Here is a 19,614-nt window from a genome sequence, read left to right as displayed (position 1 = left end):
TTGTTTTGTTTGTTTTGGTACAAACAGAGTAAAGTGGGATACTGAACCAGGGAAGGTTATAACTATCTTGGGGGAGGGGATAAATGTAAGAGTGTATACAGAAGGGGGCTAGTTTTTGTGCATTTCTGTCAGGAGTATTTTAAACTACTTTGAAGTGTCATGTTTTTAGTAGAACATGTTTCTCAAAGACCTGCCATATTGTGTGCTTTCTGAACATCTCTAGTCATAGCTCTCTGGCTATACAGTTTCCCTAACAATTCTGATAATATGCTGTGGAAAGTGGAAAATGTGAGCATGGTACCTGTCATGTAAAATTGTGAGTAAGTGGAAATGAAGATTATGACAGTGTTGTGGTAGGTCCTCTTAAGGAAAATTTGCCACCAAGTTTGAAGCTGGTATGTTACTGGAATAACTGCTTTAAAAGAAACACAATACTGGGCTCTAGATTTTTGGTACATGGGTCAAGAATTGTGAACAAGCTGAAATGTCTATCTAGTGATCCTCAACCAGTAAAATCTGCCATAAAATGGGGCACACAAAGAATTCATGTATAAGGGAATGAAAAATAATTTACATGGTTCTTCTTCCCCAAATAATATCCCATCAATTGTAAGTTTAGTCTTTGATGACAAAAAAGTTTTCCTGCATAACCCAAGCTGGCCTTGAACTCCGAACAGAAACCAGGATATGGTTAATTGGCCCTGTTGAAGTAAATATTTCCCATTTTATAATATTACATGTTTTCTTATAGTACTTTCAAAGCTTCAAACAAAACAAAACAAAAAACCAAAACAAAAAAAAAAAAAAACCCACAGGGCCAATGATATTTCTAAACTGCTTAAGTGTTCTTGCTCCCAAGCCCGATGACCTGAGTGACATCCCCAGGTCCCATATGATAGAACAGAACAGATTCCTGTAAATTATCTTCTGATCTTTGCATTTATGCCATGGCATTCACACACACGGCCATACCCATATCTCCCCTAACTTCACTAAATAGACTATTTTAGAAAAAAAGAAAAAAAAATCCATCTCAATATGGTGGGTCATGCCTATAATCCCAACACCTGGGAAGCTGACGTAGAATTGCTGCAAGTTACAAGCCAGCTTGGACTACATTGTGAATTTAAACCCAGCTTAGGCTACAGAGTAAGACCTTGTCTAAAACAGAACAATCAAAACCCATGAAAACCTCTAATTCATCATGCACTAAAATTTCCTTTGGACGAACTAATTCACAACACTGTCCTTCCCTATCCCTGTCACTAGTAACAGAAATATGGAATGGACAAGCCAAGTGGAGTCACATAATAGCACCGGTTTCTTGACCTTACAGATGACCTTTCCAATTGTCTTCCAGGCTTGCAGTTAGTACTGCTACCCCTCTAAATTCTGAATTTACTAATGAAGACTAACTAGGTGAAGCAGACATATTTCATTTATCTAAATAAATATTAATGATCCTGGCTGTTACTGAACGGATACTAGCAGCAGTTTTCCTTTGCCTTATTTTTTAGCTACCATTCACACAAGCAAGCTATTTTTAATTCTTCAAACAGTTTTATTTTTGCTTTTTCTATAACACAAAAGTATATATCAAACATGCAATCAATTAGAAGATAAGGTTTTATGTAATCAAGCACTACTCTTAATTAATTAAAGAAATTACACTCCACAACAGCACTCTAAATAGTATTTTTAGGGGATAGAATAAAATAACTAAAAGGTGTTTAAACTGGCTAATAAAATTATGTCATCTAACGTTCTATACTGTATAATACAGATAAAAGAAACTTATACAAAATGTCTTGGTATCAAAGAATACTGCCAAACTTAAGACAGCAAACAAACCTATAAAGTTTCTTTATCAGAATTATATGAACGCATAAAACTGTCAATTCTTTAAAGACTTATAAACACCAACTCCACAGAAATCAGATATATAATTACTAAACATATTCCTAAAAGTATAAACATGAGCAGTTAGAACACACAATTTTAAAAAAAGAACACACAATTTTAAAACATAGTAAACTTCATATTTATGAGAATGCAAAGTCCCATTTTCACAAAGTTGTATAAAGAAATGTAATTTGACATGAATTTCATGAATTATTCTCCTGTCAAAACCATATTTCACAGAAAAAAAAAACATTGCAAAGTAAGACAGGACATCTTAACAAAAATATGGAGCTCATGAATTAAGTCTCCTGTTGAAACCAAACTTCAAAAAACACCACTACAGAGTAAAACAGAGCATATTAGCAACATTACGTTTTGAGATTCATGAGTTCTTCTCATGTAAAAATCAACTTTACAATAACACTACTGCAGAGTAATACAGGGCACTTTAGGAAAATGAAGTTTGTTGAAAGCAAGTTTCATAAAAATACCATTTTAACATATGAAGTTCGTGAAATTGTCTCTTGTTGAAACCAAACTTCAAAAAAACACCATTGCAGAAGATAGGATACCTGAGCAATATGAAGTTTGTGATTTAGTCCCCTGTTGAAACCAAACTTCACAAAAAGTCACTTCGCAGAATAACATAGAACATCTAGGAACAACAGGGCTTGTAATTTAGTCTCCTGTTGAAATCTCAAACTTCAGTGCAAAATAGCACAGATCATTTTTAGAAACAATGTGGTTCATAAATTAGTCCATCAAAAGCAAGTTTCATAAAATACCACTGCAGAATAAAACAGGTCATCTTGGGATATCTAGTTCTTGAAATAGTCTCTTGTTGAAACCAAGTTTCATAAAATTACCACTGTAGAAGATAGAGTATCTTAGGAATATGAGGTTCATAGTTTAGTCTCTTGTTGAAACCATGTATCTCAAAAAACTCCAGCTTAAAAAGAACTCAGGCCAACTTTAGCAATATGAGGCTTGTGAATTAGTTCCCTGTTGAAACGAAATTCCCCCAAAACACCACTATAGTATAAAATACAGCATCTTATCAACATAAAACTTTTAACTTAACTTTTGCTCTATCAAAACATAAACCTCAGATATGCATAATTCATTTGCAATAACTTTCCTAGAAACTGTTCAAACAAGGGTCATATTATTCCCAGGCACATTACTGTAAAATACTTCCCAGGCTTCAAAAGGATCTTCTGACTTCTTTTTACTGGTCATTCTTGTTCTTTACATGTGTTAAGATATGCGATTTCAGGTTTGTCGACTGGGCAAACTTCTTGTTGCAGGCATCAAATGGGCACACAAAAGGTTTGTCTCCAGTATGGATTCGCACATGTGTGCGCAAATTGAAATCGAGGGAAAAGCGTCTCCCACAGCCTTCAAAGGTACACTGGTAGGGCTTCTCTCCAGTGTGAACCAGCTGATGACGTTTCAGCTTCGAACTCTCAACAAAAGCTTTGCCACATTCTGCACAGACATGTACTCTAGGCCCATGGATGTGCAGGTGCTTTCTCATAGCAGAATTATCTTTGAACATCTTCCCACAGCCTTTATGAGAGCATGCTACCGGTCTTGGAAAGTCTCCTTTTGGCTTTTTGGGTTTCATGCTAGTAAATTCTGCCAGTTGTTTGGGATCAGAAAGATCGATGCCAGGTATTCCTTCAGGAGGAAATTTCTTTCCTGTCATATACTCAGAATAATCGGGGGTTGACTCACCAGCCTCTTCTTCAGCCACGGGATCTTCTTTTAAATTATTATCCTCCCACATGGCGAAGGGAAATTCTCCATCAAGACCATCGATTTGTATCTGCTTCTGCTCCCACTGTTTGTCACCCAGGTCAGGGTTCACGCCTTCTTCTGCACCGGCCTCGATAATGGTCGTCAAACCACAGAGATTCCCTCCATAGGGGCTGAGCTCATCTTGACCATTCTCTGCCGCCATGAAGCCAGAAAAAGTGGCAGTGGTCGGCTGGAGATAGTCGTCTTCATTAACTGGCAAAACCATCTGGCTTTCAAATTCAGTACCGAGTAGTAGGTTGTCTGAGTCTTGGTAGTCCACCACCTCCTCTCGTGTCTGCACGATAATCATTTCCTGATCATGATCTCCATTACTCAGGTTGCTGCCCGCAAGTGGCTGCAGAGCAATAAGAGGAGAGTGGTAGTGGCCACCATGCGCCCAATCAACACCTACATCTCCATACACTTCGATGGTTTGGCTTACATTGGTTTCCAAAGAAACCGTCTCGATTTCATCGAGCGGCTGCAGCTCCACAAAATCAGCGGGAATCTCTGCGTTTTCTGTGGTGAGACACATAAGTTTCTCTGTATCTGAGGCCATGGCGGAGACCTGCGTACCGGTCCTGGGTAGCAAGCAGGTGGGAGACAGCTGTGGAGTAGAAAAAAAATCAGGGAAGAAAAAGCACGCGTTTGCGTGCTAAACAAAACAAAGCCAAAACAAGAAAAACCCCAACCAACAAAACTACAACAACCAAAAAAATCCAAAAAACAAAAACAAACCCGAGAGAGCGTGACGAAAACCGTGCGCTTCTGAGAAAAGCAGGCCGTCGTCTGAGACACTAAGGCGTTTCCGGAGACGCTTATAGGTGTTTCCGGAGGACAAGACGCATGCGTTGGGCGTGTCACTGGACATTTCACTGGGCATGCCACTGGATACGCCACTGGATGCGTCACTAAACTGCGACAGACCAATCAAGAAAGCTTCTTTTGCGCATGCCTACATGATTGCGGAACTTCCTGCACGAGTTGCAGAACCTTCGCTGGGTTTCTCCAGTCCAGTTACTGACTGACTGGAGAAGTTTCCCATCTAGGTTTTCTAGAATTTTCTATATTTTACTTAAGTTGATTTCTTACCTACCCTCAGCCAGGCTTATGTCAGATCTAGGAAAAAAGAAAGTCTATTCCTTTTAAATTTTATACTTTATGTCAGATCTAGGAAAAAAAGAAAGTCTATTTCCTTTAAATTTTATACTTTGTGTCTGAATAGTATACAAATATTCTACCACTGAGCTACATATTGTCAAGCCCATTATAATTGTTTCTTTCCCCTTACTTAATCACAATACATACTTAAGTATAGTTTTTAAAATATTAATATATGTTAGTTTTTAGTCTTAACATGTTAGATAAGGAAAATTTCCTGAAAATAAACTTTTTTTTCAAAAATTTCCAATATTAATTCTCCCTTGCCTTGAAATATACCATATTTTGTGCTTTATTGCAATATATAATATATAATATATAATTTTTATTGTATAAATATGTTTATATAAAATAAAAAATAAATATATTATAAATTATATAGTTCACATATGACAATATATAAAACATAATATATATTTATATATAAATATACATAATATTCTGTATTATATATAACAATTATGATATATGCTATATAATCTATAATGTGAAATATATATTATATCTCTATTATATATATTTATATACATATAAATTTATATTATATATACATCTGTGCTATATTTTCTTAATAAAACAAAACTTAATTTCTACTAGGTATTAGAGGGCATATGTCTACTTGATCAATTCTAAAGGTGGCGGCAGAAAGAACTGGTGTTCAAGATGAGCCTAGACTATATACTGAGACCATGTGCAAAAGAAAACAACAACAACAAAAATCCAAACCCTACACAAAAATCTATCTACAACAAACAAAAGAATGAAAAGATACTTAGAGACTTTCTGTATATGATTTTGAAAAGTTTATGCTAAGATTTTCTTTTCTGACTCTACTTGTGATCAAATGCATATATATATATATATATATATATATATATGGAATAAAATGTGGAGAAACAACTGAGAATATTTTCTGAGTATTATGCATGCAGTATGAAGGCATTAGTATAAAAGTAAACTTTTCAAATTATGATAGTACTTCTTTTCAAATTATGATAGTACTTCGAAAAGTTAACATTATAAAAGATATCCTAACTGTTGTGTGTATCTAAGCAGTTGCCTCAATATAAACATTACCAGACAAGAGTTATTGTATAAATAAGCATGGGGTTAACTATGTATTATGAGTGCATTGTACTATAATATCAAAGGAAAAGAGCTACTACAATGACATTCAGCAATTATTTAATGTTTAAAATGTGCTTTACATGACGGGTACAATTTTGACTACTATGGCATGCATCATCACACTTTATAATCTTTTCTTAAGAAAACAATTTATTGAAGATTTTGAATTATTCTATCTATAAAACTTTAAGGGGATTCTTTATCAATTTTTATAATTTCTCCTCTTTGCATTTAATAGCCTGATTAGTTAATTTCAGCTATTTTCCCATTCTTATATTCTGTTTTCTAAAAACACTTTTCATAGATGAATAAAAAACACTAACGATTGATAAAAATTTCAGTATGCCAGATATTATTCACCAATGTGAATACAGATTCTGTCAATAGCTACAATTTCCTATTTATCAGATATTATTCACCAATCTAAATATAAATCCTATCAGTAACTGTTTCTTCCTATTCTTTAACATTTTAGTTTTTCCAAATAACTCAAGATTTATCATTCTGGTTCTATAATTTTTTATATTTTGATTCTATATTTATTAATTATCCCATTATTTCTTTTTAAAAAAGATTTATTTTGCATGTGTGATTATTTTCTCTGATTATATGTACATGCATGTGTGATATTTTTGTAGGTCAAAAGATTCCCTGGACCTGGAGTTAAGGATGGTTGTAAACTGCCACGTGAGTGCAGGTCCTTTGTAAGAGCAGCAAGTACTTTTTACATTTAACCTTTGAACTATCTCTGCACTCCCTACCCCATTATTCCTACCTATTTTGTACTTGCTTTCACATTTCTTAAGTTTATTGCCTTACTGACTTATTTCCATTTCTAATTGTACAACTGGATGAGGCATTGAACTTTTAGTAAAGCTTTATATTTACTAAATATATTTATTATATATTAGTAAGATCATTATTATTTATGGATAATGAATTACAACTCATACAATCAAGTTATGATTAATTATTAAAACTTAATAATGGATTATAATTAAATGGATCCAATTTGTGACTAAGACAAATTTTTAAATTTCTCTCTCTCTCTCGCTCTCTCTCTCTCTCTCTCTCTCTCTCTCTCTCTCTTTTTCTTTTTTTTTTTCCGGAGCTGGGGACCGAACCCAGGGCCTTGAGATTGCTAGGCAAGCTCTCTACCACTGAGCTAAATCCCCAACCCCTTAAATTTTCTTATTACTTAAGATTTGAGATTCGTGAACATATGAATTTCTTTATCAATTTCATGGATATTTAAAAAGAAATTATCTGTGTTCATAATATACAATATGACTTACCTATTTTTATAAAACTAATTATAAGATCCCATGCTCTTACTTAAAATTCCATTTATAGATAAATACAGTATATTTATAATTCTCTTTGTACTTGTTCTATTTCATTTGGTGAATTGTTATTTCACAGAATAAGAGTAATATTATTTTTGGTTGTGAGCCTAGCTTTTAACAGCTGAGCCATCTCTCCAGCCCATAGGAAGAACAGCAATATCAACCAACCATACCCGGCCAGACCCACCAGAGCTCCTGGGGACTAAACCACCAACCAAAGAGTACACATGGACAGACCCATGGCTCCAGCCACATATGTAGTAGAGAAAGGCAGTGTCTGATATCAATAGGAGGAGAAGCCCTTGGTCCTGTGAAGGATCATTGTCTTAAGTATAGGGGAATGTCAGGGTGTTGAGGTAGGAGTGGATGGGTGGGAGTGGGAGCATCCTCACAGAAGCAGGGAGGGAGGGAGTATGGGAGAGGGGGGAAAGGAGATAACATTTGAAATGTAAATACATAAAATATCCAATTAAAATGTATTATAAACAAAAAAGTCATTAGTTTTAATGTATATTATATTCCTTATTATTAGCTGATATATTATTTGCATAGAATAGAATATTCTGCATTTTTATTTTCCAATTATTAGAGTAATTTTTAGATAGAATTTTCTAAACATCACAAGTGTGATAGTTTTAAAATCTAAAGTAAGGGCTTTTTCTTTTTATAGTGCTAGGGATCAAACCCAGGGTCTCATAGATGCTATACAAGCACCCTACAGTGTATATGTATGTATATATATGTATATGTATATGTATATGTATATGTATATGTATATGTATATGTATATGTATATGTATATGTATATCTCGACCTGACATTTTAACAGTAGAGTTGATCTCATTTGTGTTTGGGGTAATTTATAATAATATAAGAAAAAATATTTTGGTTTTTTTAAGTTGGCTTATATTTTTTACTTGATAGGTCTTTTTTCTTTTGTGTGCTTCATGCTTTCATTCAATATGATCACTTGAAATGTCTATTTTTTCATATCACTTACTGTATACTATGACACTCAAACCATAATTTCTGACTTAATCTCAAGTATAGTCATCACATTCACTCTATAAGAAAGTAAGGGAATCTAGATTGAAGACTTGTGGCTTTTTACTTTACCCAATCCCATTTTTTTAAAGAAAAAAAATTGAGTCATTTATATGTATGAATGTTTTGCCTACATAGCCTGTGGAGAGCAGTATATTGAATCCCCTGGGCTGTGAACCATCATGTGGGTACTGAGAACCAAATTTATGTCCTCTTCAAGAGTATCAAGAGCTCTTTACTGCTGAGCTTTCTCTAGCCCCTAATGTAAATTTTATTACATTCCATTTATTTTGTGCATGTATACATCATAGCATAAACACAGAACTCAAAGGACAACTTGTAGATGTTGGTTCTCTCCCTCCTGCCATGTAGGACCTAGGAATTGAACTGAGGTCATTAGGCTTGGCAGCAAATGTCTTTACTTACTGAACCATGTTGTTGGCCCCACCTCAATTCTTTTTTGACTCCATGTTAGTTATCTTATACCACAGTCTCCTGTTCAAAAATTCTACTTCCATACTTGCTTAGCCTTAGTTATTCCATTTAAGGAGATGTAGGATTATGGTAGACTTGACTTCTGTTCCTTTAGCTGAGATGGATCTGTTTTTCCCACAATTTCTCCCCTCCATAATTGTATATCTGTGGGTGAGTCTTTTTGTCTGATTGAACTCCAACATCAATACTTGCACACCATCTTTTTCTTCATTCTTGAATTATGGTTTATCACATGACTGGCTTTTCACGCTCTCTCTTGACTTTTGGACATTTCTTTGTATATTTCAGCTAACTTGACATTCTTCATAGTTGTGGTTTCAGGTTTTGATCATGCCTTTGCTTCAGTAAATATGAAGTGTTCCCTTCTGATTTTAATTTAAATTTTTAGTAATTTATATTGTTTTTTAAAAATTGCTTATGAGATGCTCTAATAAGCTGAATTTATTAACTAAATGTTATTTTTCATGAGACTACTACAGTGAAACCACAGAAAATCAAAACTCAAATAACACATAAACATTTAAAATAATGAAGTCTTTTTATTACCTGCACAAAATATCCTTAGCTGCTGGACTGGTGATATAAGTTGCAAATGGGTGGTGAACAGATCAACAAATGCTCCAGGATAAATAATGAAGAGGAAAATTCCAAAGCCATTAAATCGAACTTGTTCCCTAAGAAAACATGTAAAAAAAAAATCACATTAAGAAAAAGGAATTTACTAATATTATTATATTTGTCAAGTTAATAATGATGCAATCTTAAAATATGCTATAATCCAAACCTTTAAAAATAATCTTCTTGGAGAGATAAGATATATAGAATAAAAACTAATAATCATAACTTTAAAAGTGTAATACAGATTTGGCCTAGGTTCTAGAGAATTCTGAAGAATACACTTAAAATGCCAAAACTTTAGGATTTTTCTTGAATATATAGTTTGAAATTTGATTTATATAGAGAAATAGCTAATAATTCTATGAGAAATCAATGATAGAAAGTTACAGTGTACTATTAACTATTTTCAGAGGACAAAGGGGAATATATAACTCAAATATATGATCCAAACACATTCATTTGCCTTAGTTAATATGAATAAGGCTAAAGATTTATGTAAGTATATTTCTGTTCAGCAAATACTAAGATAAGTACATTTAAAAAGAGTTAATGGTAAGATAGCCCTACCACTTCATTTCTATAAATACATATTACAGATTTAATAGTTTCCTAGGATCTAACAGATACTATAAGAAAAACATTACCTTAATAGTAAATATATAAGACAACTATATAATTCACTCTTTGTTGGTAAGGATATATAAAAAATTCATAGTTCATAATGGCAGATGGTACTGTGCAGTCTGCTAGAAAATGTGATCAGTGGTTTTAGCAGCTGTAAATCTTGTGAACTATAACAGTAACCAGTCTGCCAAGATTGTTATGTGGATAACTATATTTCTGATTGGATTCAGTCCTGCTCTACAGGAGGCATCATCTCGTGCTTGCTAAATCTAGGCAAAACCCTGTAGTTTGGGAAGTGTGGTGGTTTAATAAGAATGAACACCATAAGCTCATAAATTTAAGTGCTTAGTCACCAGGGAGTAGAACTGTTTAAAAGGATTAGAAGGACTACGGGGTGTTGGGGTAGGTGTTGATTAGCTGGAGGAAGTGTGTCACTGGGAATAGACTTAAAGGTTTCAAAAACCCATGCTGGGCCCAGTCTCTTTTTCTCTGCCTGCCTACCTGCTGATCAGGATAAAAAGTTCTCAGCTACTGGTCCAGTTCCATGCCTGTTGGCATGTTCCGTGCCATGATGATAACAGACTAAATCTCTGAAACTGTAAGCAAGCCCCCAATTAAATGCTTTCTTCTATAAGAGTTGCTTTGGTCATGGTCTCTTCAAAGCAATAGAACAGTGACTATGGCAGGAGGTCATACGCCATAAGGAAGAATCTACTATTATTGTTTTGCTAAATACACATAGAATTAACCTGCTTTCTAAATAATTATCTTTATATCCATATATTAGTGATGCTTCATCCATTATCAAAGAAGCTTGCTATTCATTTTTTTTGGGGGGGGGGGCAGCGGATGGCACTTAATACAGAGATTCACAACTGGTCAAAGTACAGAGAATAAGTAACTATGGAGTGTTCACCCATATATGGGGCATCTCACACACCCATTTCCTTGAGGCTCAGAGAAACATTGTGGAAGAGGAGGCAGAAAGATTTAAGAGTCAGTTTGGGAAGGACTGCTGCAAAACACTGTCTTTCAGACGTAACTTGGCCAGTACAATCGTGAACTCACAACAGCTATGGCTGCCTGCAGAAGGCCATAAGATCAAATCAGTCAACAGTATACCATGGATGGGGGAGAAGTGCTTGAGGCATTTCCCCAATTTAGAAGTTACTGGGAGCTGAGGGTTTCTGGGAGATTGCCAGTGCTCCAGTGGATGACACTACATTCATGCAGATCGCAGATAGCACTAACTTGACTTAGAGGGTTGCTAAGTGGTGAGGGGAGAACTTGAAAGGGAGATATGAGGATCTGAAAGGAATTGGAGGCAAGGAATAGGGAACAGATATGATCAAAATACATTATATACATAGGTAAAACTCAAAGAATAAATAGAAAGTATTAAAAAGTTATCTAATTATTTCACAAACATACTATAAAATATGAAAATACAAATAATGTTTGTAGAACAAAACCTTAAAGGTTACATGTGAAGGCAAAACTGTTTTTGATTTTTATAAAAGGTAACTGGGGTTGGTGAGATTGCTCATTTAATAAAGATGCTTCCTAGAATCGAACTTAGGATCTGACATCCTAAGTTCGATTCTAGCAAGACACTTGATAGGAGAGAAATGATTCCTGAAAATTGTTCTCTAACCTCCACATGTGTGGCACATGTATACATCCTCTTACATGTGCATACACATGCCAGATTTTTAAAAGGTAACTGCCTCTTTAAACTAGTAGTGTACACATCAAATATGCTGTGTTACAATGAATGTCTACTTGCTGTAGCTAAATTTGTTCATATGCAACTGGAAAGTGATGATTAATCTTCTCCAGAACAGTGATTTGCCTTCTCCCTGGTCCATGCACACAAAAGATAAAATATCCCTGTCTGTATGTTTCTGATTATTGCAGACTTGTTATGGGGTATCGGGGAAGCAGGGACCACACTTGCCTTCTTCAAGTAGAAAGATACATTCAGGTGTCAACCACCAACACAGCACAGCACAACACAGCACAGCAAAGTAAGTCCTTGGTCTCATCTTCTTAATCTCCCACCTGGGATTCTAGGTAGGCTTAGATATCACTGAACCCAGCACTTCTAGGTTTTTTCTGTTCTACCCAATATAGGACAAGACCAGAAGCAGGAAATTGTTTCAGCTGGATAAGATAAGGCCATGCATAGTGGCACATGCTTTATTACCTAATACTTGGAAGACTGAGGCAGGAAGACCCTGAGTATGAGGTTAGCCTGGGTTAGAGAACTCTTTCTTTCCTACTACTCGCTCCCCCCAAAAACATTTTGAGGCAGTGGCAAAGGGTTAAATTCAGGGGACGCTAGAGGATGGGGCAGTCGATAAAGAAACTTTCTATCAATCATATGACCTGAGTTTGATCTCTGGGACCCACATGGTGGAAGGAGAAAAAACAACTCCAACAAGTTCTCTGACTTCCACAAGTATGCAACATCATGTGTGTGCACATGCATGCATGCACAAACATACACACACATACATAATTAAATAATGTAACTTTTAAAATAAAAAGACTAGAGGAAAACCTTGAGGCACTGGGGTTATAATCATGCTGGCATAAAGCAAAGGACAGAAAGACATAGAATACAAATGACTACATCACTACAAGGGCATATCAGTGATATATTGATTTTTTTAAAAGAGAAGCTTCCTCAACATAATAAATGGTGGATATACATTGAATAATATCTACAGAAGATAAAAAAAACTCATCAAAACACAGGATTTTAGTCCTCTTAAATGAAAAGCTTCTTAGAATGTAGTAAAAAAGAAAAAGTTAAGTCTAATTACCTAATGGCTGCTATACCGTGTCCAATTTCATGTACAACACCACTAATGAGGACTGCAGCGAAGAAGTAAGTCAGCTGATTGACAGGTAAATTTATACCAGGAACCTGTTTATAGACATAATATAGCAATGATTATCAGTGTGGGTACAGCAGAGTCCCATTTGTATACCAAGAGGCATGATCTTCACTGTCTTAAAGCTGAAACCTCTAAACTTAGTATTCTATGATCTAAAAAGTATTATGACCATTAATGATCAAATTTTACTTCTACCTCAATTAAAGGAAAAGCAATGCTTTGTTTTAACCTATGCAATTTCTGTAAATCAGACATGCTATCAGTTTAAAGGAAAGAGAAAGAACTATATTAAAAACTTACATCTCTAGAGTCCCAAGAACTTGGCCATGGGAAAGAATGAGGGTGCCCTGAGTGTCAGAGAAAGCAGGGAGATGACATTGATCTGTCCTTAATTTAAGGGTTGGAGTCTCAATTTGAGAACTCTCAAAATCATTAGTCCTAGCTAGCAGTAGTGGTGCACACCTTTAATATCAGCATTCAGGTGGCAGAAACAGGTAGATCTCCAAGTTTGAGGCCAGACTGCTCTATAAAGTGAGTTAGTTATAGGACAGCCAGGGACACAGAGAGACCCTGTACAAGAGTTCTTAGTCCTATCTCTAAACTGTTATTACAAGATTTCAAAAGCTCATACTGAGTCATAAGGCAAATGAGTGAGGCTATCTTTAATACTCACAACTTATTAAGAGGTAATAAAATGTAATGGAAGCTGTTCGAACAAAATGCCTGGTCAGTGTTGGCACACCATGCCCTTCATTCCTCTTACCCTATCAATTTATTTCTCAGAAAAATAGAAGTGAAGATGCACACATTAATGCAATATAGACACCTGGACATATGAAGAAGCAAGAGTAGTTCTTGTATTCTAAAAATGTTGTGCATACAGATATCAGTGCATGCATAAGGAAAGAATTCTCTTATCCAACCTGACCAGTAAAACTTTGATAGCCAAGAGAGCCCTATAAGGTAAATTATTTGTCAAGGTGGGAACCTGAACACATGTGTCTTGGAGTTTTACTGCTGTGAACAGACACCATGACCAAGGCAACTCTTATAAGAACAACATTTAATTGGGGCTGGCTTAGAGGTTCAGAGATTCAGTCAGGTATCAAGGTAGAAGCATGGCAGCATCCAGGCAGGCATGGTGCAGGAGAAGCTGAGAGTTCTACATCTTTATCTGCAGGCCTCTTAGAGAAGACTGACTTCCAGGGAGCTAGGACTAGGGTATTAAAGTCCATGTCCAAAGTGACACACCTAGTCCAACAAGGCCGCATCTCCTAATAGTGTGACTCCCTAGTCCAAGAATATGCAAACCATTACATTCCACTCCCTGGCCCCCATAGGCTTGTTCAAACCTGAGTCTATGGGGGCCAAACCAAAACATAGCATAATTCAAAATGCATTTAGTCCAACTTCAAAAGTCCCCATACTCTATATAGTAGTCTCAAAAATGTTAAGTCCAAAGTTCAAGGTCTCTTCTGAGATTCATCCAATCACTTAACTATAATCCCCAAAGCAAGACAGGAAACCAGCTGGGCAGACTCCAAACTGCTGCATCTCCATGTCTGATGTCAAAAGCTGTCTTCAGATATCTAACTCCTTGAATGCAGCAAACTTCTTTCTCCTGGGCTGGTTCCACTCCGTTAACAGCTTTCCTTAGCAGCAGACCATGGCTCTGGCATTTAGAATATTTTGTAGTCTCCAAGGCAACTTCAATGTTACAGCTTCTTGTTTCAATGTAGGCAACTTCAATGCTACAGCTTCTTGTTTCAATGTAGGCAACTTCAATGCTACAGCTTCTTGTTTCAATGTAGGCAACTTCAATGCTACAGCTTCTTGTTTCAATGTAGGCAACTTCAATGTTACAGCTTCTTGTTTCAATGTAGGCAACTTCAATGTTACAGCTTCTTGTTTCAATGTAGGCAACTTCAATGTTACAGCTTGTTTCAAATGTAGGCAAATCCAATGTTACAGCTTCTTGTTTCAATGTAGGCAACTTCAATGTTACAGCTTCCTATTTTAATGTCTGGGATCCACACATGCTCTTCTGGGCTACTCCAAAGGACTGACATCAGTTCTCTAGCTCTGCCCTCTGTAGCACTCTAAGCTCGGGTTGATCTACTCAAGTGCTGCTGCTATTCTTGGTGATCTTACCATGGTACTGGCATCTCTAGTACAATGGGGCCTTCTGCTGCAAACAGGCTTCACCAATAGCCTTTCATAGGCTCTCTTCATGGTTCCAAGCCTCAACTCCTTTTCGTGACTCCTTCAGTCCTGGGCTGTCAACTGCAACTGAGGCTGCACCTTCACCAATGGCCTTCCATGGCCTCTCACAGTGCCAAGCTTCTGCTGTTTTTTTTTTTTAAGTATTTATTTAATATATATCAGTACAGTGTAGCTTGTCATCAGATATACCAGAAGAAGACATCAGATACCATTACAGATGGTTGTGAGCCACCATGTGGTTGCTGGGAATTGAACTCAGGACCTCTGGAAGAGCAGTTGGTGCCCTTAACCGCTGAGCCATCTCTCCAGCCCGCTTCTGCTGTTCTTCATGATGCCTTCAGGCCTTCAAAACCTGTACCACCTGGGGTAACTCACATTACCAAGTACAACTACAGCATGAAGAACAACCTTGGTTATCTCTGGAACACAGCTTCTTTTTTAAGCACACTGTAGCTGTCTTCAGATACACCAGAAGAAGGCATCAGATCCCATTACAGATGGTTGGGAGCCATCATGTGGTTGCTGGTATTTGAACTCAGAACCCCTCTGGAAGAAACAGTCAGTGCTCTTAACCACTGAGGGCCATCCAGCCCTGGAACCCAGCTTCTCTGTGCTCTCAGAAAACAATCCCCAAAAGATTTCACCTCAGTGATGTTGGTCTCTTCTTAATCACTGTTAATTTCTTAGCTCCAGTAACCAGAATCAACTGTCCCAGTAGTCCCTTCTATTTTTCACTCTTAAGCCAGAGCCACGTGGCTGAAGCTTCTGAGTTCTGCTACTTCCTGGGCCTGGAACACGTCCCCCTTGTTCTATTACATTATCACTAGCTTTCTGTTTTCCAACTCCTTCACTGCCTAAGCTTTGTGGTCCTGGATCTTGCTCTGTAGATTAACCTTGAACTCAGAGATATGCATGCATGCCTCCTGGGATTAAAAGTGTATACCACCATACCTGGATTTAAGCTTTTCTTCACCTAGAAATTGCTCATTCCCAGGCTGGCCTTGGACCATCCTGGTCTACGTATTGAGTATTGCTAGTCACCAGTTCTACAAAGTGAGACTCTCCAAATCAAAAAACAGATACTTGTATACATAAGTCCAAATATTTGAGAGAATAAATTCTTAGGTAAGCACAGTAATTATTGGAGGTCCAGCTCTGTTGTTAACTAGCTAAATAACCTTGAGGAAGCTGGTATATTATCTCTCCAGTACTTCAACCTCATCTTAGAATAGAAATAATCATATTTACATAAAATATAATTTTGAGGATAAAATAAGTTAATTTTTGTCCATTACCATTATGCCCTAGAGAAGGTAATAATGTTCTTAGAAGATTTTGATACTGTTTTGTTAGGGTTTCTATTTCTATGATGAAACCCAATGACCAAAAAGAAAGCTGGGGAGGAAAAGAGTTTTGCTTACACTTCCATATCACTGTTCCTTATCAAGGGAAGTCAGGGCAGGAATACAAACAATGGCAGGATCCTGGAGGCTGCTTATTAGCTTGCTTCTCATGGCTTACTCAGTCTACTCTTTTATAGAACCCAGGACAACAAGCCCAGGGAAAGCACCACACACAATGGGCTGGGCCCTCCCCTATCAATCACTAATTCAGAAAATGTCTTTCAGCTGGATCTCATGGAGGCATTTTCTCAACTGAGGCTCCTTCCTCTTTGAGGACCCCAGTTTATGACAAGTTCACACACACACAGAGCCAGCACGACTGACCCCTTGTCATCATGACACAAATCCGTCACTATTAAGGCACAACTTTTCCTTTCTTATTCATCTCCATGATCTCACATTAAAATCATAAATAACTTTAAAAGTCTCACAATTTTTATAAAAACAAACATTAAAATTTAAAATATTCAATCTCTCTCAAAATCTGAAATCTCTTTTAAAAGTCCAAAGACTTTCAGCTGTGGACTCCTATAAAAGTCAAAATTAAACTAAATACTGTCTTCATCAGGGAAGAATCAAGGCACAGTTAAAATCAAATGAAAGCCAAACAAAAGCCTGAATGCATGAACAATAGTGTCCAATGTTGGATCCACTCATGATCTTCTGGGCTCATCCAGAGACTTGGGTCAGTACCTCTGCTCCGCCCACTGAGGCACACACAGCTTGTCTTCTGGGCTCTGGCTGGCTCCACACTGCTACTGCTCCTGGTGGTCATCTCGGTGGTAGTGGAATCTCTAAAACTGCGGGGATCCTCTGCTGCAACTGCGCTGCATTTTCATGAATAGCGTCTTACACGCTCTCTTCATGGTGCCAAGCCTCAAATTCTCTGTATGACTCCATCAAGCCTGGGCCTTCAACTGTCATGGAAGCTGCACCTTCACCAAAGGCTTCTCACAGTGCCAAGTCTCAGCTGCTCTCCATGAACCTTTCATGCCTTCGAAGCCAGATCTACCTGGGTGCCTTACACTATACCAGGCTCAACTGCCAGTGCAAGGTACAAGATTGGTCATCTCTGGAATACAGCTTCTGTCTGCTGACTCTCAGGAAACAGCTCCCAGAGGATTTCACCTCAGCAATGCTAGTCTCTTCTTATTCAATGCCAAATTCTCAGCTCCAGCATAGTAGCATCAAGTATCCGAGGAATGCAAAAGGTTTCACACTAGTAGTGCTGGTATCTTGTTAACAACAGCTAATTCAGCCCCAGCTAATCAGAACCACAGGATTTTAAATTAAAATAGCAAACAGCCTGATAGTCTTTAAACTTCCCTCTGTTATTTCACAAGCCATCCTCTGTATTGTTCTCTTAACACTCTTATCTTCCAAGCTTCTAAAGAACTGAGTTCTCAACACTCAGTGGCTTTTTTTTAGCTCAAAGTTCCAAAGTCCTTCCACAATCCCAAAAACACGGTTGGCTCTGTCACAGCAATACTCCCACAATCCTGGTACCTTTGTCTTAGGGTTTCTATTGCTATAATGAAGCACCATGACCAAAAAGCAAGTTGAGGATGGAAGGGGTTTTTTTGGCTTATATATTCAGATCACTGCTCATCACACGCAAGGAAGTTAGGACAGGAACTCAAGCAGGGCAGGAACCTGGAGGTAGGAACTGATGCAGAGGCCATGGAGAGATGCTGCTTACTGGCTCACTCCCCTGGCTTGCCCAACCTACTTTCCCATAAAACTCAGGATGGGCTGGACCCTCTTCCAATGATGACTAGTTGATACAATGATTTATAACTGGTTCTCATTGAGGCATTTTCTCAATTAAGGTTCCCTCCTTTCAGATAACTCCTGCTTGTGTCAAGTTAACATAAGACTAGTCAGCACAGATAAATCTTATCAAGCTGCTCTCTTAAAAACAGATAGCTATACCTTTAGGCAAGCTCATTTTATTCAAATCTACAATCTGAGTAGTCTTTTCATGGATTTTTCTTGATATACTGACATATTTGTTATTTTATTTGAAATAGGCTGATATGTAAGTTGGTAAGGAGACTAGCTTGATGTTAAAGTTACAGTGATCCTCTTGCTTCTGCCTCCCGAGTACTGGGACTATAGACATGCACTACCATGTGCAGCCGAATTTCTCTTTCTCAATAACCTGTTAACTATAATTCAAACACTAGCAGTGCATGTCACTGGTCCTTTGTAATGCATCTGAGAAATGTGTCCTCCAGTTTATTTGCCATATCATCTTACTTTGCTTTTAGTTTTTTTTTCCCCCACAATGTCAGGATTTATTTTATAATAACAAATGTACATGGTATGGCCATTTTAATGGCAGAAATTTGCCATATATTCTTGTTTTCCTTGCTAACTTGCCTAGGCAAGCAAATGTGTTTTTATTTCATTCTTTTTTCCCATTTTTTAAAAAAATTGGATATTTTATGTATTTACATTTCAAATGTTATCCCCTCTCCCAGTTTCCCATCTGGAAACCCCCTATCCCATCTCTCCATCCCATGCTTCTATGAGGGTGCTCACCCACCTCCCTGCTCTGCCATTCCCCTATAGTTGGGAATTGAGCCTTCACAGGACCAAGGGCCTCTCCTCCTACTGATGCTGGACAATGCCATCCTCTACTACATATGTGGCTGGAGCCATGAGTGGCTCCATGTGTATCCTTTGGTTGGTGGTTTAGGACCTGGGAGCTCTGGGTGTGTCTGGTTGGTTGATATTGTTGTTCTTCCTACAGAGCTGCAAACCCCTTCAGCTCCTTCAGTCCTTTCTTTAACTCCTCTACTGGGGACCCTGTTCTCAATTCAATGGTTGGCTGTGAGCATCTGCCTCTAGCAGAGCCTCTCAGAAGACAGCTATATCAGGCTCTTGTCAGCATGTACTCTTAGGGGTATCAAATCTATGAATATTCAACATTTCCTAGAACAACAAGACTGCATGTAACTGTAA

General features: G+C 37.2%; 2 protein-coding genes across 6 annotated transcripts in view; both read right to left on the bottom strand.

Annotated features, from left to right (window-relative positions):
- The window catches only part of Mbtps2 (membrane-bound transcription factor peptidase, site 2), a 64,075-nt gene that overhangs the window by 31,387 nt on the left and 13,074 nt on the right, over nt 1–19,614 (bottom strand). For 3 of the 5 annotated variants that reach the window (XM_063279940.1, XM_063279941.1, NM_001035007.1), the window contains exons 4-5: nt 12,947–13,050; nt 9,423–9,550 (exon numbers count right to left, since the gene is read on the bottom strand). In XM_063279940.1, coding sequence (XP_063136010.1) covers nt 9,423–9,550; nt 12,947–13,050 — 232 coding nt within the window. The remainder of the gene's footprint in view (nt 1–9,422; nt 9,551–12,946; nt 13,051–19,614) is intronic. The other 2 variants (XM_063279943.1, XM_063279942.1) reach the window with 1 other exon arrangement.
- On the bottom strand, nt 1,541–5,163 carry Yy2 (YY2 transcription factor). Its single transcript, NM_001377233.1, has 2 exons — nt 4,441–5,163; nt 1,541–4,309 (listed from the first exon to the last, which is right to left on the bottom strand). Exon 2 carries the CDS (start codon nt 4,259–4,261, stop codon nt 3,131–3,133), a length of 1,131 nt encoding a protein of 376 aa, NP_001364162.1. The 5' UTR covers nt 4,262–4,309; nt 4,441–5,163; the 3' UTR covers nt 1,541–3,130.

Source organism: Rattus norvegicus, chromosome X (genome assembly GCF_036323735.1).
Source record: "Rattus norvegicus strain BN/NHsdMcwi chromosome X, GRCr8, whole genome shotgun sequence".
Classification (NCBI taxonomy): domain Eukaryota; kingdom Metazoa; phylum Chordata; class Mammalia; order Rodentia; family Muridae; genus Rattus; species Rattus norvegicus.
This window is presented reverse-complemented; position numbering and strand designations above follow the sequence as displayed.